The sequence below is a fragment of the Folsomia candida genome, unplaced genomic scaffold (genome assembly GCF_002217175.1).
Source record: "Folsomia candida strain VU population unplaced genomic scaffold, ASM221717v1 Fcan01_Sc017, whole genome shotgun sequence".
Lineage (NCBI taxonomy): Eukaryota > Metazoa > Arthropoda > Collembola > Entomobryomorpha > Isotomidae > Folsomia > Folsomia candida.
In genome coordinates, this window is record NW_019091209.1 from 2344937 (window position 1) to 2369110 (window position 24174).

At 43.9% G+C, this 24174-nt stretch overlaps 1 protein-coding gene across 1 annotated transcript; it reads right to left on the bottom strand.

Annotated features, from left to right (window-relative positions):
• Window positions 1-144: 144 nt before the first annotated feature.
• Window positions 145-20804, bottom strand: LOC110856961 (acetylcholine receptor subunit alpha-like). The gene is made up of 15 exons (XM_035857457.1): window positions 19759-20804; window positions 17150-17194; window positions 13635-13744; window positions 12670-12966; window positions 10805-10833; window positions 10603-10742; window positions 9387-9523; window positions 8525-8590; window positions 8357-8437; window positions 4532-4681; window positions 4268-4387; window positions 3495-3657; window positions 3242-3366; window positions 2898-3023; window positions 145-814 (listed from the first exon to the last, which is right to left on the bottom strand). Exons 1-14 carry the CDS (start codon window positions 19945-19947, stop codon window positions 2954-2956), a joined length of 1722 nt encoding a protein of 573 aa, XP_035713350.1. The 5' UTR covers window positions 19948-20804; the 3' UTR covers window positions 145-814; window positions 2898-2953.
• Between the last annotated feature and the right edge of the window lie 3370 nt (window positions 20805-24174).

The following is a 24174-nucleotide window of genomic DNA, read 5'->3' on the forward strand; positions in this document are numbered from 1 at the left end:
CGCTCAGTTTTTTGATGATATGAAGAATATGAGTACACACATATGAGCTTGTTTGTACAAAAAAAAATGCATTCATCTCTTTCCCTCTCGTCAGAGAAGAGGGAAAGGGAAAGAAACGGGCTTAAAAAAAAGTGGTGCTGCAAATGGTTGTAAAAAGAGTATATCGATCCATTGGTTTGGTTTATTTTCTTTTCTGCTATCATTTGTTTGGTCTTCCATCACTGGAATGGAATGGAACTCTAGGACATGCTTTTTGCCGTGTATTTTTTTAATAATATATCCGTAAACACATGGAAATAACATGTACGTAGGAATTGAGCCCACTAAGCAATAAACTTTTCTCTGCTGAACACTACGTACGAGTCTGTCCACTTTTCTGGGCGGGCATACTTTCACTCGATGATGATTAGGATGACGACGACGACGACTTTCTCCGCGTCTGGATATTATTCTCGTCATCTCGCATTCTTCTCTGACGAACGGCAACAAGAACAAGAACAAAACTACAACTAGTACACAACTGTCTGTTGTCTTTGGTCCTCGATTTCTTCTTCTGACTTTCACCCACCCACCCACCAACTTTCCCCCCAAAAAACTTGCTCGTAAGAAGACGCACAAAACAAAACACACTTCTTGTTCTTCATCCAACTAAAGATCACTTTGCTCATTGCCTGCCACAGATCAACTATGGTTTCATTGTTTGTTGTTTTGCTTGTCAGTCAGTCATGATGATGCTGCTGTTGCTGTTCGTCCATAGAAGTCAGAGTCCCGTCGCCGTCAAACCTTTCTCTGGAGGAGGAGTGGTTGAGTTCATCTGGATAAAAGAAGAAGCAACACAAATCTGTTTACTACGAGTTTACTTAACAATGGATGGAAAGCTGGGGAAATGGATGGAATTAGGCTTCACACACAATTACAAAACTACATTAGGACTCGGTAGTGGTGGTGGTAGGCACTTGTGTGTCGGGCCTGTCACTAGTGTAGAGTTCACTTTCTGGATTGGGTACTATATATACCTCATTTTAGTTTAGGTAGGACTGACTTTGTTTGGTAAATTGCGATCCTGGTTAAATATTTGGGAGGAGGGAAGAAGAAGTGGGGTATACAGTGGCCGCGGAAGTGGTGGGGACATGTGAGGATACGTTACTACAGGTTTTACTTTGGAGATGGGCTACTATACCTCATTTAAGCAATTACGGACTTTGTTTGCTAAATTGCGATCCTGGTTAAATATTTGGGAGGAGGGAAGAAGAAGTGGGGTATACAGTGGCCGCGGAAGTGGTGGGGACATGTGAGGATACGTTACTACAGGTTTTACTTTGGAGATGGGCTACTATACCTCATTTAAGCAATTACGGACTTTGTTTGCTAAATTGCGATCCTGCTTAAATATTTGGGAGGGAAGAAGAAGTGGGGTAACAGTGGCTGCGGAAGCCGTGGGGACATTAACATTGTACGATAGGGGAGGGACGGGTTTATATAAAATGGGAAGATGATGGGAATTTTGTATAACCGTGGGGACATAGTCCCTCTGTGCACACGCTTCCGCGGGCACTGAATACATAGATAAACTAATAACCAGTGGCTGCGGAAGCCGTGGGGACATCTGGAGAGATTAACATTATAGGATAGTGGAGTCCCGGATTTATGCAAGATAGGCAGTTGATGCGGACATCGAACAACCATTATGGACTTGTCCCTCTATCCACACCCTTCCTTCCGCGGCCACTGCACGCGGTGTATAGTATTCTACGTGGTCGTATTAGTGGTGATAGTTAACTCGATTACCTTCGTTCATTGTCAAAGAATGAAGTTATAGTGATTCTGGGAAGTGATAAAGACTTAAATCTAAAATCGATACCGATAGCGATAAACTTTCTCTTGCTGATTCATTCCATGCATGCTTGCGGAGCGAGAGAAAGCTCAGGGTTTTCATAAATTTCATACTTTGGCTAAATTTTGATCCTTAAATCCAACCAACTTGTTAAAACCGTTGGTAAAATGGATCCGCGTGAAAATATTTGGGCTCAATTTTGCGGAAATGAGGAGGACGACGAGGAGAGCCCTCGGGTGGAAAGGATGATATCATCATCGTCATCATCATCATCACACGTCCTCCTCTTCCTTCATCCACTCGTCTCCCTGCCTGCCTGCCTGCCATATGCCAGCGAGAGCTTGAGTAATCTGGGAGGATGCACCTTATCTGTCCGATCGGGTGCAGAAGAAATTGAAAGAAGATCGATTTCAGTGTATCGCGGAGGGATTTTTTGGCTGGTGGGTGAGACTATACCCGAGAGATTGATGCCCGGTCCAGAAAAGTTTCTAATTGCTTAGACCCAGGACATTATCGGTCTTATTTTTGGTGCTGCGGGCGGATTTGCAGGCAGGATTACCAACCTACTTTCACTCACTTTGGAGAAAGTAGGATCGTGCCGAAAGGACTCGTAATTCTGATGATTTTATATCAGATTGTTGGCTCAACATCTTTATCCACCAAAGGAGAGGAGTAATTATTATATATGTGGCCACGTATTTATTTTGGGGCAGTGTTCTGCTTTCTCCGCGACTATGTTTTATGGTGATGAGTCGTCCTTGTTCCCCGATTTTGAAGCACCACCACCACCACGACTACGTCTCAATTCTGCCAAGTTGTTGTGCAGGACTTTGACCGTTGAGTAGGTTTTTTTGTGTGCTTTCTCTCTTACTCGATGGAAGAAAAAGAGACGGCGGCCCAAAAATGGGCGAGTACGACAGGGGAGTCAACTCCTGGATGGAACACGAGGAGGACAGAAGGGAATTTGATACTCTGCATAATGGGGAAAGAGCCAACTTTTGCTCGTTGTTGTGGTTAAAGTTGGAAGCATAATGGGGAAGAGAAAGTCAAGTCTTGTTCTTACCAATTGAGCTGGTGAAGTATGTAGCGGGATGGTAGTGGTGTAGTGGCAGATCATTATTATTGTGGTCCCCGACGAATTGTGGCTCGGGAGCCGGTAATTTCTGAATATTTTTTGTCTATAGGCACCCTTTAAGAAGAAAAATAAGGTCATATTAAATCACCAATCAGTGAAAAAATGTATCCAAATCAGTGGCCGCGGAAGCTTGAGGGGACAGATGGACAACGTTCCCAGGGTTATTCGATGTCCCCATCATCTCCCCATCTCATATAAACCCGGCCCTCCCCCCTACCCCACAATATTAATGCCCCCACACCTTCCGCGGCCACTGCTATCCAAACCCCTACCTGTCGTCATATAGGGAAGGAGCTTGTAGGATGATTCCAGCCGTCCCGACGAGCACGGCGAGGGTGAAAATCCACAAGAAAAGTCGGTCGAGCACCATCGCCACGTATTTCCAATCTTCTTTCACCTAAATAAATGTTGGATGAGGCATAATTACCCGGGTATGGTTTTGTAGTCCTTGTTTTATCTCGAGGGGAGGACAAAAGGGGACATAAATAATTTTCGGAAATTTAGGATAAATTATGTACCACCCACCTTGGTTGAGTCTTCTTGGAGCCGGGTGTGTCTCGCGATGAACCGAACTCCGGCGCAGGCACGTTGAACATGGACATCAGGAATACAGTTGCGATTGGAACAAGGGATGGATGGCTTGGACATGAGTGGCGACGGGAGTGGGAGGCCGTCATCAGGCAGCCAGCTAAAGCGGAAATTAGCACAGATTAGAAAGTGAGTCACTTCTACGCCAAAAATTCTATGGCTGGGTTCAGATTATGAGTGAGGCAAGAGATAAGCATGAAGCGACTATTTGTCATGAGTACAAATAGCATATTTGAGACGGTTCGAGGTCATTAGAAGAACGCTTAATCTGTGACCCTGAGGGAGAAATATGTATTTGCTACGTGATCACAGTTTCGGTATTAATTGGGGAAGAGAAAGTTGAGATTTTTTGTAGAAGGGATTTGTATACTTGGGTAAATCTGGTATTAAATCATTACTGACTGGAGTAGATATGTATATGAATCTACAGGAAGTGGTAATAACGGGAATTGCCGTTTGGTAATTAATTAATTGCATTATAATTAATTAATTAGGAATTGTGGTAATTAACAATTTAGAAACGAACTATTACCAATGTAGGAACTTATTAACAAACTGAGGGTAGTACACAAATGACTGTATAGGCATGGTATTACCGTTTAGTAATGTTCTGGTAATACAAATGTTACCACTCAGAAACAATCTACTACCAATCCGGTAAGAACTTATCACCAAATCAATACCAGACCACATTTTAGAATATTTCTCACCTCTCCGTGGACCCGTCATGGCTATATCCACCACCACTGCGCGGGTGGCTTCCTCCACCATGCCCGCCATGGACGCGACACCCCCCACTCGCATCCGTCATTCGGTAGGGAGGCATAAATCTGCAAAACAAAACCCAGTCAGTCAGCCTCACCCATGAATTTCTTGGTGGGGAGAAAGTGCAGAAATTGTTGCCACCCGGTAATAAATACATATGTGCTACTTGGGTGGGTGTGGTTTTTTAGGGTGGAGGTGGTTACACTAACCCTCGTAAACAGGCCTCCAGCGGTGACTGGGGTCGAGGGGGGATTTCAGTACTGGGACTGGTTTCCTCATGCCAGTAGCTCTCGGTTTGGTGGTGGAATGTCGCGTTGTTTCCAGCACGCATCATTAACATGCTTTCTTTCCATTTATGCCTGGAATAGAAGGGGAATCATCGCGGTGTTATAGCTTTCACTTTTCTTTGCTTTCTCTTCGTCATATTTGTATCACTTGGCTAAATATGTGTGTAATCTGGCAGTGTGGTGTATACTGGTAGTTAGGATGGTGGTGGTGTTGAAGTCATTTTGTGGGCAGGGGATGCACAACTGTGTGGGGACGATGGTATGGAGAGATGGGGAAAGGGGAGGAGTTTAGTAATGTTGGAAAGTTAGGGAAATCTAATTATTTTGTACCCAGTGTTTCGTTTTCGGACGTTCAAAACTATTTTGGCGTCCAAAACTGTACAGAATAATTTTGGACTTTCAAAATGTCCTACATGGGAAAATGGGGGAAACTGTTACAAGTTCTTTATTAACAGCTTTTTTTGCTCGTGTATGTACAGATATGGAAACTCCCAATAATTTTGAGCATTTTGATGTGTCTGTAATACCAAACCACGAAATTTGGGGAAAAAATTATTGTAAAATGTTTTACGAGAAATTAAAAAGTTTTCTAAACCATGTCGTATTACACGACAAAATTCTCAAAATTAACATATTCGTCAACGGATTATCGAAAGATTAAGAACTCGTAACATTTTCTATTTTGGACAATTTTGGACATGATCCAAAATTCTGTCTAAACCTGGTAACTGGTCAATACCCGTTTTGTTCCTCTTTCCTGGACAAAACCACACAGAAACCCTTGCTTGCCCCGATGTCTCTTTCCACCTTTCCGCCGCCCCTGCCTCCAGTCTGCAATGTGTTCCCCATACATATACATCCATTTATCTGACAGCCTACCCATAACCATCCCGAGCAAACGGAGACCCCCCTTTACGCCACAACTTCAATCATCTCTTCTTCCCCCGAAATTAATGACTTTGTCGAATCTTTGTTGTTTGTTAGAGTTGGTTGTTTGAAGGCGGTGTTGAATTGGATGGATGCATACACCGACACAACAAAAGCTGCTGCTGCTGCTGGTGCCGCTTATTGTTATGAAATGTGTGCCGAGAGGTGAACCGAACTTATGTAACTACCCAGTTTCCAAGTTTCTATTTTACATTTCGCACGATTTCAACCTGCCACGTACGTACTTTGTTCTCCTTTCGAGCAAATAGTTATTGTGCCGACTGTGAAATGGAGACGAGTGAGAGAGTGAAAGTTTGGAGAAAGTTTGCTCTTTAAGTTTTCCTATTTGCTGGGCAAGCCTCAATAAACTGTGACATTGACCGTAACTCCGTCCTCCTCCTCGTACTTTTTAACAAAAGGGACCCCGAAATGAAGGAGCAGTTGGCCGGCAGTATTATTGTCTTGGTCTTCCTCCTCTATCAGTGGCCGCGGAAGGAAGGGTGAGGGGACAGAGGGACAATGTCCCCACGGTTGTTGGATGTCGGCATCATCTCCCCATCTTCGGCCCTCCCCTACCCAAGAATTTTAATGTCCCCCGATGTACCCACGGCTTCCGCGGCCACTGGAGAAAGCGAGAGAGAGAGAGGGAGAAAAAAGAAAGAAGAAAAAGTTGGTTTAATGGATACTCCGCTATAATGGTGATTAATAGCTTCGATCTCTTGGAGGAAATCGTACCAAAAGACTGGACTTTCTCTCTCCCTCCTGGACAACAATGTACGTGGACGACGACGTCTGTATTTAGAAGGGGGATGAGGAGGGGTGGTGGTGGTGGTGGTGAAGGTGGTGCCCGGTGGTACGGCATCATGAGGTTGTTTTTTTCTTTTCAAGGAAGAGATAAACAGCTCAACTGGAGCAAATATAGCCAAAGTACCCCGTCTAATGTCCGTAGTGTCCCAGTGGGTCAAACTTCAGTTGTAAAATTTATCGTAATGGCGCTACGCCAGGTTACGCTAGAGCGACGACGAGCAGGCTACTCCGCGGATAAATATGTACCAATACACACAGGCACCAGACCAGACCTCACCGCCAACCAGTGAAGTTTACCAGTCGGCAAACGCGCTACACATCAAGCAGCAAAAGGTAGGTAGGTACGGACAGGTCGTGTGTGTATCTGTGTAGCCTGTGTTTAATCGCATATACACTAAAATCTCGAGAGAAACCTGCAGGTTCTTCTGCAGGACGTTGAAAAGATCGAGTTTCATCTCTCATTATGCGAGATTTACGAGTTCAAAAGTATTCGCACAGGCGGCTCGGCCTCCTTTCATCGCTTTCTCCCCCCAATCAAAGGATCGCCCGGGTGTAGGGCTGTCCTCGACTAACATCCGCTGAGAGAGAGAAAGTGGATGATGATGCCGCGTTGGCGGTGGCCATTGGCCGCGGAAGCTGTTCTGGGGACATTAAAATTGCAGGATAAGGGAGAAGGGCAAGGTTTATATAAGATGGAGAGATGATGCCAACCATGAGGACATTGTCCCTCTGTCCCTCCGCGGCCCCTGGAGTTCTACATACTACCGCCCGAAGCACTTATGTGTATGAACAGGAAGAAGTACAGCAGCAGCATCAAAAACCCTTCGTCTTCTTTCACTCCGAATGATGCATCAAGTCTGCCTGTCGGATGCTACAGACGCGTGTAGGATGCAAAGAATCTGTGTGTGTGTGAAGGTGAAAGTCTGCCCTTTTGACCTGTACGCAAGAAAGACGTGCATTCAGGGAGAGAAAGTCTATACACAGCACGTCCCGTGGATCACATAGTGCAGAATTTCTACTGTGTACCAAGAACGACCAGCACCAGCAGAGCAGCTCCCATTCGCAATTACTGAGCATCCACCCATGCGAAATTGAGACATAAGCCAGCTGCCCTGGGAGGAGGAGGAGGAGGAAGAACGAGTGCCTCCATGTGTCAAGGAAGTAGAGAGCATCAAGTCATTACCCGATATAATTAAAGCCAAGAACACGACTGTGAGGTAGAAACTAATGAGCTGAACTAATGAAAACGGAGCTTCTAGAGGGGGATATCCAGAAGTACGGAGAGTAGCTCTGATTTTGTGGCCGGTGAGGACACAACCAATTGTGCCGGGGTGGAAGAAGAAATTATTTGAAGTAGAACGGTAAAGGTACCCTCTTCGCTGATAAAATAAAGCAATGGGATGTGTATGTCCTACTATTGATAAGGGCCGTGGAAGCGGTGGGGACAGTAACATTGTACGTAGAGGAGAGGAGGGATTTGTGTCAGATGGGGAGATGATGGGGACATCGACTAACCAGGGGGGCATTGTCCCCACGCTTCCACGGCCGCGCTCTGTGCGATGTATTTTGTTCCTTACAATGAAGGTCTCCCAGCGGATGCTCTCCGATTTTGAAAAAAACTAGTGTCAATCGATCAAAATTTAATTAGTATGAAATTTGCGAAAGACACGATCTCCCATTGGCCCGAGATATTTGCATCCGAAGAGGAGAAAACGCCGAGTAAATTTGGAAAATGTATAATTTGTCAACATTAAGGCGCGTTTTCTCCACTTTGGATGCAAATATCTCTGCCAAACGTTCCCATTGGTCGACCATGTCTTTCCCAAATTTCATCCAAATTAAATATTCTCTTGATTGACACTAATTTGCCCAAAATCGGATCATATCTGCTGAGAAACCTCCACTGTAAGTTGCCTCTGTTATGTTATGTATGTATGTATCTATGTACCACTGGATGGTCCGTGGTGGATGTGTACATGGAATAAGGAAGTTCACAAGACGAGCCCGACTTACCGGTGAGTCTCCATCGTGTAATGGGGCCTTTTCATCATGAGCAACCTTGGCAGAATGTGAAGGAAGACGCGACGCACCCACCTGAATTAATGATACAAATCCATGACAAGAAGAAAGCCTCGAGTGAGGACATGAGTATTTTATGCGTTATCGTGCCACGACACTTACGGAGACATTGTGTGGGTCTGCGGGGAGCGGAAGTGAACGTTGAGCACAACCACGGTAACACATATACTGCATTCAAATTTCTCATTATTGCTCATCGATTTTATAATCTAGCCAAACTTTCTCCCTGCCCGAGAAGAGATCCGCATCCGCTGTATTGTGCACATCCTCCAACGTATTACGTAACGATCAGTGGCCGCGGAAGCTTGAGGGGACATTAACATTGTAGGATAGGGGGGAAAGGGCCGGGTTTATATAAGATTGGCAGATGATGCGGACATCCAACAATTTGTCCCCATGTCCCCTCAACCTTCCGCGGCCACTGGTTTTTTCGTGGGTGAGAGTGAAAATTCTCAAATTACGCCCCTCCATCACACGGGACGGGAAGCGACATATTAACGACGCAGAGGGCAAATTTGTACGTCTAATCAAGTCCAAGTGGAAGAGGAGAAAGCCATTCATGTGATGGCACCTTTCATGGACAAAATTACGAAAAAAGGCAGTTTTTTAAGACCCAAATTAAGTCCTTATCAAACTTCAATACTTAATGGGAACGCGTTGTAAATTAGTTTCTTCAATACTTGAGCACATACAACGGATGCGAGACACAGATTCCGCAATTAAGGGTAACTTTTAGGGGGAACGTCAATATATTATGGGATAAAAAAATGTCCATTTTTACATCACCCCTTCCTTATCTTACACATGTTAAGCTTATCACGATTAAGATAACCCAGCCAAAACCACCTTTTTGACCACGTAATATATGGACGTTCCCCATTATAGATTCACCGTGGAAGGGAGAAAGTCTTCAAATTTATTCAGAATGCGGAAAGAAAAAGGAGAAAAAAGAAGTCGTCTATACCTGATTGAGACCAGGATCATGGCAAAAATCAGGTATTTTCCTAAAAGTGGGACGACGAGGCTGGTGGGAGGAATAATCTCAACAACGAGGAGGAAGAACACATGGAGACTAATCAAGATTGAAATTGCCAGAGTCACCTGCACACAAAAAAATCGATTAGGATTTCATTACTCGTACTAAAAAATCCCCCGTCTCACTCACTCACTCACTCACATCCCACACGCGACATTATTACTTTGGTGCCCGCGTAATTTATGGCTGGCCAAACTTTTCTTCCAGGTGAAAGTATGTTACTTACGTGGAGAAAGAGAACGAATTTTGCGGTAATTTGAATCTCCTTCTTATCTATCTCATTCGTGGAAAAATATTCAATTGGGAAGTCGAAAATTTGAATAACTGAGGAGAAAGTTTGCTCCGCGTGAGAAAAGGAAACATGCAACTTTCTCCGAGATTATTTTCGATGGGAGGAGGTGGATTTTTTTTCTCGATCTGCTAACTAATAGTCTGACACGCATGCATACTTAGGGAACGTTCCTACCGTAAAAATTCGATTTATGTATGGGGGGACGCTCTAATGATTTGTGAAGCTAAGAATAATGGGGACGCAAACCATGTTCAACCCAGATTTTTTTGCGACCATGTTAGTTTGAATGAGCAACTCTTTAGTAACAACATTTACCTCGAGACTTGCACAGATGGGAATATTTTAGCAAGTTCTTGGCGCCGCAAGTTCGCGAAAACGCTAGTTTTACAGCGGAATATGTACCTTGCGGTAGCAGTTACGCGTTTTTGTGAACTTGCGGCGTCCAAAACTTGCTGAATTTTTCGCAAATTTGCAAATTCCGGACTAAATCCTGTATCTAAATGGTTGCTCTTTCAAACTAACATGATCACAAAATAATCTGGGTTGAACCTGGTTTGCGTCCCCATTTCAAGAATTAAACCATCGGTCGAGGAGGGTCGTAAATGGAAGTTTTACACTATTTCCTCTCTCAATGAAGAAGGCCACACACTTATCGAGTCGTGGAGAACGTGCCTACCGTAAAACCTCATTTTATGGCGGGACGCTCTAATTATTTGTAAGAATTAAACCGAGGGGAGGTCGTAAATGAGGTTTTACACTATTTCCTATCTCAATGAAGAAGAGCAATGATTTTTTATCTCCGTGTGCATGTGAGAGGGAGGAGGAGGAAATTGTGTCTTTTATTGGTAATACCTTCTCTCCAGAATCCGATGGCAGGTAGAAGGTTAAGACGGTGAGGAAGGAAATCCCCATGCAGGGAATGATAAGGTTTACTGTATAAAAGAGAGTTTTCCGCCGCATCGTGATGTTGAAAGTGATGTCCAAATAGGGCTCTGAAAAGGAAACATAATTCAAAATCGGTTCGAAAAATGGCGACGTATTCGAAATAACTCACCGTCACAACAAGTATAGAATTTTTCATTCCTGTAAAAAGAAAGCAATATTTTCTTAAAAAATCAAAATTTATGGGTAAATTCAGACCAGATTTTTATTTTTGGATTGAAATTCAACATTTTAACGAGTTCAATTCATAAGCATAGAATTATTAATTTCTAGAAAAAAACATGACCTATTATCTTTAAAAGCCAAGATTTCTGATTAAATTCGGACTAGATTTTTATTTTTGGCTTGAAATTCAAAACTATAGAATTTTTAGTCCCTACAAAAACAATTATTCTATTTTTTCAAGAGTCAAAATTTCTCTGTAAAAATTAGGACCAGATTTTTAAATTTTTGTCTTGGCTGTCATATGCACAACATTTTGAACAAATTCACTATTCACTCTGCTATCCACGAATGAAAAGAATTATACGAGTTCGTCTTCTCGTGAATCCATAAAAAAAGAGGTTTTTTATCACTCGTAGTAAAACATGCAGTAAAAATTGTGAGTCGATTTTTTGAGATTTTTTATATATTTTTTACTCATCCCTCGTAAAAAAAAGGTAACCAGATAGTGCTAAGGTTATGGATGTATGAATTTAGAGGAGGAATTGAAACGGAAAAACTACCCGATATTTATTGGACATTACGCATCAACAAGTTCACGTACGTACGTACACGGGCACTCTTAAAAACCCGGTGGCAATCGTCACCGAACGGTGATAAAGTTTTTCACCGTGTGGTAATACATCCTTTACGCATGGTGACAAATTGTCACTGGCTGAGAAACATTATCACCGCACGGTAAAATCACATACTCTGTTCTTACTTAGGCATGTCACCTCATTTGCATAAATCTCATTATGCCCAGTTTCAGCGATACATGTTGAATGAATGCGTCAAAATATGCAAATGAGATGACACCCACAAATAATTCCATTCGGTGACGATTAACACCGAATTTTTAAGAGTGTACTCCTCTCTTTCTGGAAATAAATAATTGTATTTGGAAATTTATTAATCTAGGAAATGAGACGAAATTAGGATTTTGCCCAGTTTGGCCGACGGTTCAGTGCGCGTGGGTTTGCTCCCGATTTAACAAGCTGTCTACCTCAGAAGGAGTCGAATTGATTTATCACTCATGCGTAAAGTAGTGTTTCCATCGCTGTGCAATAATCCGAGACACGGACGGTTTTCAATATCTGGTGGACAATCTATCTTCACGCATTACCTCACAATGGAGAGAAAATGAGATCTGACATGAGATAACTTTGCCCCCGCGACAGTGGAGGTCGCCCAGCGGATGCTCTCCGATTTTGGCAAAATTAGTGTGAATCGATTACAAATTTAATTAGGATTAAATTTAGGGAAGACACGATCTCCCAATGGGCACGTTTGGCCGAGATATTTGCATCCGAAGAGGAGAAAGCGAGCAGGTAGCGAAAAATTGGAAAGTGTAAAATTGGTGGACTTGCCTCGCGCTTTCTCCTCTTCGGATGCAAATATCTCGGCCAAGCGTGCCCATTGGGAGATCGTTTCTTTCGCAAATTTCATATTATGTTTTATATTTTATTATCAGACCTTATTCTGCACAAGAAATATATACGAAAAGGGTCTAATTTTAATGCACAGACCATAATTAAGCTTATAATCGATTCACACTGCTTTCCCCAATATCTGATCGCAACCACTAGTCAACCTCCCTTGTATTTACGACTATCCCACTTTTTTTCATTGTGGGGGCGATAATAGTATTGTTGCCGCCGCTGTTGCGACAAGAGGCTCAAGTTCTCAACCACCAACACTTTTTCCCATATCTCTTTTAGATCAAACGGGTAGTAACACAAAAAGCGGGGTGTAAAAAAAAATAGGAAATCATACCGAACGGCCGGCACGTCAAGGATGTCCCATTCAACGGAAAAGTAGAACGCTGTCAAGTCAACTCCAAGCTGAACAACGTTGGAGCCCTCAACTTCATCAAAGTGTCGGAGATCCACTTTGTAGCCGTCGTAGGTCCAGCTCCCAAATTTGAGGATGCATGTCTGCTCATCAAAGGGAAAGTACTCGACGTCTATTTCGCACGAGGATTTATAAATTGCGGGTGGCTTCCATTCCACGAGACCGTTATTGTAAAGGGTAGCTTTCGTGGCCAGAGTCACCTCAAAGTTCCCATCAGCACTGTCATTTACAGAGAAAATCATGCCAATGTTCAAGTACAATTCACACCGTTCGCCCGTCAAATGCATGCAGTCCGAGAGGGCATGGACGTGCCGCTGGAGCTGCTACATGACTAACCGGGTAACTAAACCACCCACACGAAGGGACAAAATGGGGACGTTCGACAGGACCAAGGTTTTTGCAAGAGGCTTTGGGGATTATAATTTGATGTTAATAAATACAGGGTGGATTAAATATTTCAGTACAATGGATAATTTTTTAATGGGGAAAATGAGTAGGTTTACATTGGTTTTTGCGAAGAAATTTGCAAATTTAAGTATTTTAGCATTATTTTCTATCAGGTTTGATATTAGAGTTGAACAATTAATAAAAATTTCAAAATTTCCAAACCTTTTAAGTTATGAAGGTTTATGTACAGGTTTATGTACAAGTTGTGTCATTTATTTCAATTTAAAAAATTAAAAATCTGGACTTGGAAAAATCGAGAAGTTGACTTTTTATTTTTAATTTGTAACTCTTTAAACGTTAACAAAATTTAAATTTCTCAAGTCTGGATTTTTAAATTTTATAAAGATTCGAACAAACTAACACTACCTGTATTACCATCGAATTAATCCCCAAGTGCAAAAACCTTGCAAAAGGTGCTTAAAATGTACACCACCACTCACTTGTTGTACAGGACAATATCCGGTCGCCAAATATGGTCGGAAGGGACATGGAGCATTTTGACACCTCCGTACTCATTCGGTTCCCAAGTTAGCTTGTAGTCGTACCAAAACTGGAAAAAGAAGACAAAAAAAAGAATCTAGTCAAAGCACAGTTAATCATTTTTTTCCCTTTGAAACACGACTTTATTCATTTCTTCGAAGGAAGAAGAAGAGAAAGCATGGATTTTCTGTCTCTCATTGTGTGACATTTGTAGCTTTGCCATTGTATCGTCCCTCGTATTTAGAATCCTTACATGATCCTCGCTTTTGTTCAATACGTAGAATATCCACCCATCCAGTGGCCGCGGAAGCCGTGGGGACATTAACAGGGGAGGGCCGGGTTTATATAAGATGTGCAGATGATGCCGACATCGAGCAACCCTGGGAACATTGCCCTTCTGTCCTTCCGCGGCCATTGTACCCACCACCCACCAAAAGAACATCTCCTCTCTTATAATGGATGGCTACATATTCTATAGCCGTGCAGCGTCCGGTGGGGAAAACAAGAAGGAAAGTTGAACTTGCTGAAAACAAATCGGGATCAGCCATCCGTTTCCTACAGTCGGTCGGTCCGCTAATCTCCCCAAACTCCTCGCCAACAGAAGAACAGCAGAAGAAGGAAAACAGCAGAGAAGAAGTAGGAAACAACTTTTAACTGTTTTTGTTAAGCGGCTATGTATCTACGTACGTTGGCCGTGCGGATGGACAGGATGGGTGGTGGTCCCAGTGGCCGCGGAGGGGTGAGGGGACAGAGGGACAATGTCCCCACTGTTGTTAGATGTCCGCATCATCTCCCTATTTTATACAAACTCGGCCCTCCCCCCTAACCTACAATGTTAACGTCCCCACATGTCCCCACCCTTCCGCGGCCACTGCGCTACTGCTGAATGCAGAAAGTCGAGAAAAAAAGGCAGCCAGAAAAAAAAACCTCTCGAGAAAGTGAGCAATGCATGTTTTGCAATGCAATGAAACTTCCCTAGCTAGGTTTCGCCCAGGAGGAGATTGACTCACCATGAATGATTCTACCACTGGAGAAAGGTTGGTGATCAATCCTGGTAGTTGTGACTGCTAAAGTGCCTCGCGTATTCATTTCAATAAAATGTTCTATTCAACTCTGCCCCCTGGAATATGTTTCTCCAAAAGAAAGAGAGGATTCCAACGGGTGAAATGGGAACGAGAGAGAAAGTGAAAGCTGCCTGGCTGTAATGCATTCAGTCGGAGAAAGCGAGAAGAGAACAACATGAATTTAAACAGGATACATTGCGATGAGATGTATATTATGGAAAAAGGGATGATTCTTCTCCTCCTCTCGAATAGCTGGCTTTTGTTTCGGGACGGGGCACTCCACTTTCTCGGTGAAAGCAAAGTGATGGTGGTGACAGGACAAAAGGGTGACCCTTCTAATAAGGGAACTTATTACGGAGGCCAATCTTCCCTCATGTAACGAGGGACTCGTTTGGAACTGGATTCGTTCCGAGAGTGAAAGTGAAAGTATTTAGGTGTGTGTGTGTCTAGTAATCAGAGATGGAGGAGAGGTCCGATTGGATGATTCGGTATCAGCCGTACATACGTGGTGGTGTTGAGATATTGACCCAGACTGCTCAGAGGGCACCTTTCATTCCATTCCAACCCGATTGGAACAAAAGGGCTGATGGAAGGAGGAAGGCTGTTTGGTGGTTTTGGTGAAAGCAGGTCGTCGTCGTTCCTTCCTTGCCACCGTCGTGAGAATGCTTTCTGCCCTGTCTTCTGGGTGTCAGGAGGGGCTAAGCAGCCGCTAAGCTGGCCCAGCCACAATCATATCAACAGAACAGCAGCGGGGAATAAGGTATGTCCATTACTGATGATTTATTCTCCTCATTCCTCCTCCTCCGGAGCCCTGCACACACATCCACGGCCGCAGTATGACTGATCGGGTCCCATATCGGAGGACCGTGTGTGCGTGCTGGCATGTAAGTCTTTGGACTGGATCTATTTGGAATTCAACCTACTCCCTCCGCGTCATTACTCGCCAGCAGAGTCACCGAGGGACAATATGCTGCCGTAATTGTAACAACCACACACACACACACACACCGGAGGAGGCTCAGTGACACTGTGGGTATACATATTATGCATTATAATAATGATAGTCGGTCGGTGTCTCATATCCGGCGGCGGTACAGGCGGATGATGGTAAGTCGGGGTTATCAAGCAGCTCAACTTTCTCCTGAACACATACACACTGGATAAATTAGTTATTCCCCTTTTGCGCGTGGTTTCCAATTCATCTCATTATAAAACCTGGTAGAAGGCTCGTCCAAACCACTATCACCACCAGTGGCGACGGAAGGAGGGGGACAGGGGGACATTTTCTTTAGAGAAAGTAGGCAAAATCGTATCTTGTCCATGTTAATAAGCCTCTAATCCCACAATGTTAATGTCCCCACGTGGAAATCGTATCTCGCCCATGCTAATAAGCTTCCCCCTATAATGCTAACGTCCCCATATGTCCCCCACCTTCCGCCGTCACTGTCAGCACCACCACTGTCATCCTACCATCATCGTCACCAGAAGAAGGAAGCTCTCCTGTTTGCCTGGGAGTTGGAGGAGTTTATGTCGCCATGCAATATTCATGACGGAGTTAAATCGATGTAGGCCCCCTGTCGCGGCGCTGCTGCTCCCTTGATAAGTTGTAAACATTGTTAAATAAGGTAATCCGGATGCTACATACGAGAAACGAGGAAGAGACGGATATAGGAAGAGGAAGACGACGATGCAGGCACGCGTCCCTGAGGGGGCCTACATCCCTCCTGCACACGACATAATTGAAGGTAACAACATGTTCCATAAAGAGACGAGTGTCGAGTGGCTTGAGCGAGAGTGGGATTCAGCGAGAGATTTGTGGCAGCAGGAGAAAGCACCAATCCACTCTTTGCTATCTATGAATCTTCGATCTTCCCCGGCCCACAAAAGGTCAGGAAGGGTCATGTCTACAACATATCTTCCGTGTCGGGGTGGAGGAAAGTGGAAAATACTTTGGTGATGGTATTTTTTTGAAACATTGGAGCTTTTCTAGCGGTTGCTCTCCGAGTTTGGGCAAAGTTGTGTCAATCGGGGGCAAATTTAATTAGGGTGGAATTTGCAAATGGCACTATCCCCTGGCACGTTTGGCGAAGATATTTGCATCCGGAGAAGAGAAAACGTGTCCTAAAGTCGAGAATTCTTACACTTTCCAAATTTACTGCGCGTTTTCTCTTTTTAGGATGCAAATATCTCGCCCAAACTTGCCCATTTTGAGATCGTGTCTTTCGCAAATTTCATCTTAATTAAATTTGCCCTCGATTGAGACTAGTTTGCCAAAAATCGGAGATCATCCCCTCGAACCCCTCCATTGTAAGTATGTAACCCCTTCGAGGTGATGATTGCCTTTTCCGTGTTGTGGTGCAAAATTCTTTCCCATTTTATTGAAAAAGAGGCACAAAAAATCGACAACTCACCTGCTCCACCCAAAGATTAGTCGTCATGATCTGGTTTTTGAGATTCTGTAAACACAAAGACACCACATCATAATGTATACAATCATCAACCTTTTGTAACCAGCAGCCTCCTTCTCCCGACATGACACATGCCGAGAGATAAAGTAGTACAGCGAGAGCAAATATAAATGAAGGAGGGCATCATCCATCAGTCAGTCAGCGTGGCGGTGGTGGTGGTGGTGAAGAGCTACATACACGCTGCTATCTATCTTTAGCTCTGCATGCGGGGTGAAAACCACTCTTCATTGACAGAACAAATTGGATCCTTACATTTTATAGGGGAAAATCAGGAATCACAGAAATTGAGTTACACAAACTTGCACGAAACCTGTGTACCCATCAAACACTGAGAGAAAGCGACAGAGACCACTACACACTCTGGGCTTCCTCTCTCTCCCATTAAAATGTAAGAAATGGGTTGAAAGCAACCGAGGAATGCGAGGTGAAAGCAGGCAAGTTTGTCCTAGGAGCAGCAGCAAAAAGTGGGAGAAAGCAGCAGTGAAAATTCGCCTCTCTTTTTTTCCCTCTATGTATATAGCCCACATCCTTATTTCTTATGTGCCCACACACACACACACGTGATGGATATGTGTACAGCAACCTTGGAGGACAAGATTGATCATTTTTTCGTACACTAAACCACCCTCTCGTTGAGAGAGAGAGGGAACGATAAAATAGCTCTTTCTGGCTGGCTTGCTGGTGGTGCTCCTCCTGTCTCAAAGAGAAAGTAGTGACTCTTGGCTGCCTCACATACTTATGGATGTGCATAGCTTCCTATTGGGGACAACTTTCTCTCTACCACTTGCCAATACCAGCTTCCGGCGGCTATATAATCAATACGTGTGGGGGGAGGGGGGAAAGCGAGAGACGGATACGATTTATTTTGGACATCATCAAGCAACAATGGATGATTTCGTCATGCCAATTTCTACTTGGTTGTTGTGGTGTGTCTTCAATTGCGGCGTGATTGCACCATGGAACGCCACGACTTCATCAAAACACCTTCATACTCAGACTCATTTCCGCCGCAATCTCTCCCCGGCCAGATTTCTGGACCACTTTCTTCTGGAGGAAAATTAGATTGATGTCAAACCCGTATTTACAACTGGCTGGCACACAAACCACGACATAACTTTCACCCAAAACAGCAACCACTACTGAGACTTTCTCCCCAATTTCCTTCGTCTTCTTGATAAGTACGTTCGTACATACCTTCTCTTCTCACCACAAACAACCCTGCGAACGACATGTGTCCATTGCAAACCACCGGCGGTGGGAGTAAGTAGTACATCTACATATAAAGTTGGTTATGGGTAAAAAGTGAAAGGCAACAACCCACATTTACTAGTTTTTTTCTTTGAAAAAACTTTTAACTTTCATTTGCAGAGACGCTGTCGCTTGTCTCCATATTTTCCTGGCAATAAATTTATTTGCTACTTGAACTTCTCCTGAGCGATGATGTAATGCAATGCTGGCGGGTGGTTGGTTTGGTTAGTCTATGATCTTTCTCTCTTCACCTGAGAAGAAGTGAACCGAACTTTGGCATTTATTACATTATTTTTCAACCAACCACAACGAGTCGGATTGGATTAACGTGATGGGAATAGCTTTCTCCAGCTGCACATATTACGAAGCACATGACCGCAACAAGCTGCTCTATTCGCAGACATGGATACCTACTTATCGGTCGGTATCTGCTGCGAGTTATGTAACTATTTGGTTATCGGAGACAGAGACGTATTAGGAGGAAATCTAATGTGGGGATTTGATTTTAAAATGAAATTCCTTCACTCTTACAAGCAGCTGTCTGTTTTGTGGTTCTCGTGTGAAAGAGCGGACTGTTTGTTGCCACCAAATTGCAAATTGTTGCCAAGCAAGCAAGCTTTCTATTCTTCTAAAAGTGGTGCGTTTGTCGAGGAGGAGCAAGGATTTGGAGGAAATGGCCCCATTAGTCTTTACCTTGCCTGGTGGAGAAAGTTGTTCTTTTCTCTCTCCCCAGTTATTTTTTGGCCAAGAAGATCTTGCCCTTTCGGCTTCGAGAGAGAAAGAGAAAGCGGCGAAAAAGAGAGAAAGAAAGCGACGACACACTTTTTATTTTTACATAAAAAGATTCAGGATGAGGAGTCGACTTGCAAATATTATTCCTTCTTCTTCGTCTGTCTACCCAGTGAAATATGACGGGGAGAAAGGAGAAGAAGAATGCTACATGAAATGGAGAATAAAGTTGTGAGGAGAAGAAGGGGACCAAAAATACGATTGGTAGGTGTGGTTGGTTGGTTTTTGGTAGTGATACTTTCTCCTCGTGTGGTCTCGAAGGAGCTGAGACAATTTTACAACGCGCCCCTCCACACAAAACATGGCAATAAAACGTAAAGTTGGCTTCCTTATTAAACTCTCGTGTCTGCTTGATACTGGAGAAAGCGTGTTTTTTCCTCGTCAAATATTGGGAAGTAAGCAGCAGCAGCAGAAATCCACTCAGTGGTTCGTGTGAGTGGTTTGTGGTGGAGAAATAAAAGTGAAAGCAGAGCCAAGCAGAAAAAAAAATAATTTTAAGATACCAGAGTACTTACCACATCGATAAGTTGCGACAGTCGTAATTTGATCCTCACTTTAAGAATGTCCGACGTATTCACTACAGGTCTCACTAATTTATTATAGTTCGACAGTAAATCATCATAGAGACGTTTCGCGTCCGGATTTCCGCAATAGACTAGCGGAACTCCGGCCAAAGTGACAAAAATGAACCATTGGACGAACATATCGCGGCAGAATGGGGGCGACGACGACGACAACACTACACAAACACTGCACGGCGACCCTTCTTCTTCTTCTCATCCAGCCACGGCGCGTGGGGGATAAGTGCTGATAAGCATGTTTGCCAATGGTTTATGGGATACGACGCCGAGGAGGCTGACAGGAGAAAGCTGACGACATGAGTGACGGTACATGGAGGATGATGAGCGTCCAACTCTCAGCACTTTGTCCCACTCGGCTCAAGTTGACTTTCCCCACTGGATCCTGATGTCTCGTCTCGTCTCGTCGTGGGGTAAACAAGCCAGAAGAGAGAGAGACCTGCTCTCACCTGATGCTCCCGCACGGCTGCATGCACAACCACACCACTTTCTCTCCCTGGGTGTATAAAGTATTAACAAAAAGCAGATTGGCGAAGTGGAGTGAGAAGATTATGAAAATTTGAACCGACTCAGTCACTCAGCGGAGAATGGAACTCTCAACGCGAGAGAGAGGAGCAATAGCGCAGCAATGAACCCAATTTCAGGACTGAGAAAGTGCACAGAGTGAAATCTTTTCACCGTCTGCATGCCTTTGTTCACGAGGGGAAAGACAAAACTGGGATCGATCTCTCCCTCCACCGGACTGCCTTCGCCTCTCGCTTTCTCTCTGTGTATGTGTTGGTTGTCTGTGCTGTGTGCACTTTCTCCTCGCTAAAAGTGAAAGTGACTGTGGTACTAGTGCTGGAACTGGATGGTGGAAGTGGAAGGAAGGAAGGAATAGTACTGCTCCTCGCCTCCTCTTTTGCTGAATACTGTGAGAGAGAAAGCGAACGAGCGAGAGAGAAGAGAGAAAGCTGCGTGCTTTCCGCGAGTGCAGACGAAGAAATGGCGAGAGAAAGTTGGCTCCCGGCCCGTTCCTGCTCTCTCTGAGATGGTCCCACTTTCTCCCTGCTTTCTCTCTCCCTCCCTTGCGAGACACAGGCCAGGCCAGGGAAAGGAAAGAAGTCGTGGTGGTGGTGATGGTAGTGAGCCTTCGTCTTCTTCACCTACTTTCACTCGAAAAGAGAAGAGTATGACAAGGACGACGGAGGGCGAGGGACTTGGCCAAACGAAGTAAAATCCCTGCCATTCGTGACAATCAAACCGGAGGGCATTCATCAAAACACTTTTGCCCTGAGACGATTCCAGAGTTGAGTATATGTAGCAATTCCAAGTTCCGGTGGGTCACTGGGAGTAGCATTATAGTGATACGAGTGAGTCGCCTTTCTCCCTCCTTTTGGACATGATGTTGTCTTTATTCAATTCACTAGAATTCGTTGATGGTGGCGGGGTCATAAAGACGGAATGGATGGTAAATCAGCGGCAACATCCCCAGTATTTTTTGTGTACGACTACTACTACCTCCTCGTCAAGCAGACGACATAATGCCCCGTAGCCCCGCTGATCTCTGCTTGGCTGGCAGTTTGTAATGAGATCTTCATGTGATGGAAATCTGTCACTTGAGGGGAATCTGGGTGAAAATATGAGCAGAATATATTTCCACGAGACGTAGGAAACGCACTCTCTCTTACTTTTCACATTTGTTCTTTTATCAGTTGGGGAATTCCTGGTGTGTGCCTGCTTTCTCTTCTTCTGTATCCATCTGTCTCTCTCTTTCTGAGTAGTTGGAGCGGTTTCGAGTTAAAATTTTGATGACATTTTTCAGCCTATTCAAATTCAAATCAGACTGTTCATTACGCCTTCTCAAAGAGAAACCTGCCAGTGTGATGTGAATGATTCATTTCTAATGGAAGGAGGAGGAGGAGGAGAGAGTTAAATGACAATAAAATGAGTTTCTTTCCCACAACTACGACGAAGCTTCTGCGGTGGGCTTAACATGTCCTGATTTCAACGTGTCAAGTTTAATTGGCAGTGGTAGTAAAATTTCCGTCTCCTCTTTTCCTGGCAGGTATTGAATTGATGTGCAGAATTTCTTGAAAACTTTTCAAACGAGATGATCCTCCTCCTTGCGGGGACAAATTTGGCTTTTTCTTTTCGAATGATATTTCAATTAGCACGTGCGTTTGGTTGGTTGGTGGAAATATTTGCGGGACGATAAGTTTGCTGATTTTCTCACCTGAATGGCCACGCTCACTCGAGCATTATTCTCTTTCTAGGAGAAAGAGAAAGGCATCTGCTTGGTTTGAATAAACCAGAACATTTCACTCTCTGTCATCTCTGTAGTTGAAGTCAAGAGAAGTGTAAAGTTGTTCTCGATCGTGTCTCTTTCTCTGTCGAAATAAGATATTCATCGTGGTTGTTCAGATTCAGAAATAGAATATTTCATGGTATGAATTTGTCCCTGGTTCAATCATCCCGGTAATAATTAGTATGATCCTCGGCTGACCTTTGATGGATGTGGATTGAATAAGTAATAACATTTGGAATGTATTTATTTGCGGTGGGGATAAATATTTGTCAATTTTGTTTATCTAGATTTTAGTCATGGATGGAGGACAAAGCGGAAAAGCAGTGAGGCTCTTGTCAAACCCGCCCGGGTGTAATTGCACAAAGTAAAATTTGAATTGCTTTCACCACGAAAATGTGTTCCCCTTTGTGTCCCTAATTCGGGGCGAGGTAATGAAATTAAAGAAGCTTTTGTCCAGGGCGGGTTTTCAGGGTTTTGTGGGGAGGATATATACTGGGTTAAAAATGGGGTAAATTTTTCGGAGGGATTGGATTTTGATGAGAGAAAGTTGGTATTTCTTTTAAATATGTTCGTAGTTATGAATACCCGTTAAAAAATGAGCGAAATTTGGAAGAATTGAATTTTGAGGAGAGAAAGTCATAATTTCTCTCAAATATGTTCGTAATTATGAAGACCCCTTAAAAAATGAGACAAATTTGAAGACCTGAATTTTGACGAAAGAAAGTCATCATTTCTCCCAAATACGTTCCTAATTATGAATACCCTTTCAAAAATCTGATAAATTCTGAACAATTGAATCCCGACGAGAGAAAGTCGTCATTCCTCTCTCAAATAAGTCACCTCTTCTCTTCCCTCAAGTAAATATTGCTCGAGTAAGCAAAACCACCCGGAATAAATGAACGTGTTGTTTGTCGGGCCTGTCACTCATTCACTTTGTGTGTGTGTGTGCTGGCAAATAATGATATATTCTCTGCTCCGCCACCACCACCACCACTTTCTCTCCACGGGGTTGGTTGAGATTAACTTTGTTGAGACGAGGAGAAGAATGTTTATTTTCTCAGCAAGCGAAATTAACTTTCTCTCGCCATAATTTCCCACAACTTGCACGCCCGCCTCCCTTTCTTCTCACCGAAGAAGGAGAAGAAGCGCGCTTTGCCACTTTCTCTCCTCTGCGAGGGAATTAGGGAGTCGGGGTCCTCCTCCTCTTGGCCATATCAGGCTGCAAACAAACAATGGAGTTTCCATTAGTCAATGTGATTCTGGCCGTGAACTCGACTTTATTTCTAAATTCTTATCTTCATCTGCTTCCTCAGTCAGTAGCGTATCCAGTGACCGCGGAAGCTGGGGGGACATGGGGGGACCACCAGGGGGAGGGACGGGTTTATAAGATGAGGGACATTGAGCGACAGTGGGGACAGGGGGACAATGTCCGCGGCGACTGGGTGGTGGTGGTGGGTGGGAGAGGAGAGATATGGATTGTGCATATTTCTCGGCTCACTTTAATCCCTTCTTTTCCCTCACGTCATGCACGGAGCGAGGAGGAGACTCATTAAGCCCAAAAAGTAACAAAAGCCTCTTTGCATTCATTTGTCAAGATGGAGTTAATGGAAGAGGTGGTGGTGGAGAACGAATTAAGGATTTTATAATGCCCGCCCTCATTTTCAGGGGACGGTTATTACATACATACGTGGGTATGTACACTCTTAGAAAGGTGGGGGTAAATTATTACTGACCATATAGTACTACCGGAACGGTAATAAGAGGCATTACCGTTTAGAAATGTGGTGGTAGTAAAAAAAATTACCAAACTACTACCAATCCGGTAGGAAGTTATTACCAAATCAGTACCAGCACGAATTTTGAATATGACTCGACCAGATTTTTAAAAGTATATCCAGCTATTGGCCGCGGAACCTTGAGGGGACAGAGTGACAATGTCCCCACCCTTATTCGAAGTCCCCATCTTATATAAACCCATCCATCCCCCATCCTACAATGTTAGCGTCCCCACATGTCCCCGCGGCCACTGCACACAACAAACCTACGAGGATATATATAACTTCACT

What these genes read in the sequence shown, in the direction of transcription:
- LOC110856961 (XM_035857457.1), bottom strand. Translation starts at nt 19,947, where the DNA reads ATGTTCGTCCAATGGTTCATTTTTGTCACTTTGGCCGGAGTTCCGCTA. An exon ending in CTTGACGTGCCGGCCGTTCG is followed by an intron (nt 10,834 to 12,669) that starts GTATGATTTCCT and finishes TTCTTTTTACAG; the next exon opens with GAATGAAAAATTCTATACTT. An exon ending in CTGGAGGCCTGTTTACGAGG is followed by an intron (nt 4,388 to 4,531) that starts GTTAGTGTAACC and finishes TTTGTTTTGCAG; the next exon opens with ATTTATGCCTCCCTACCGAA.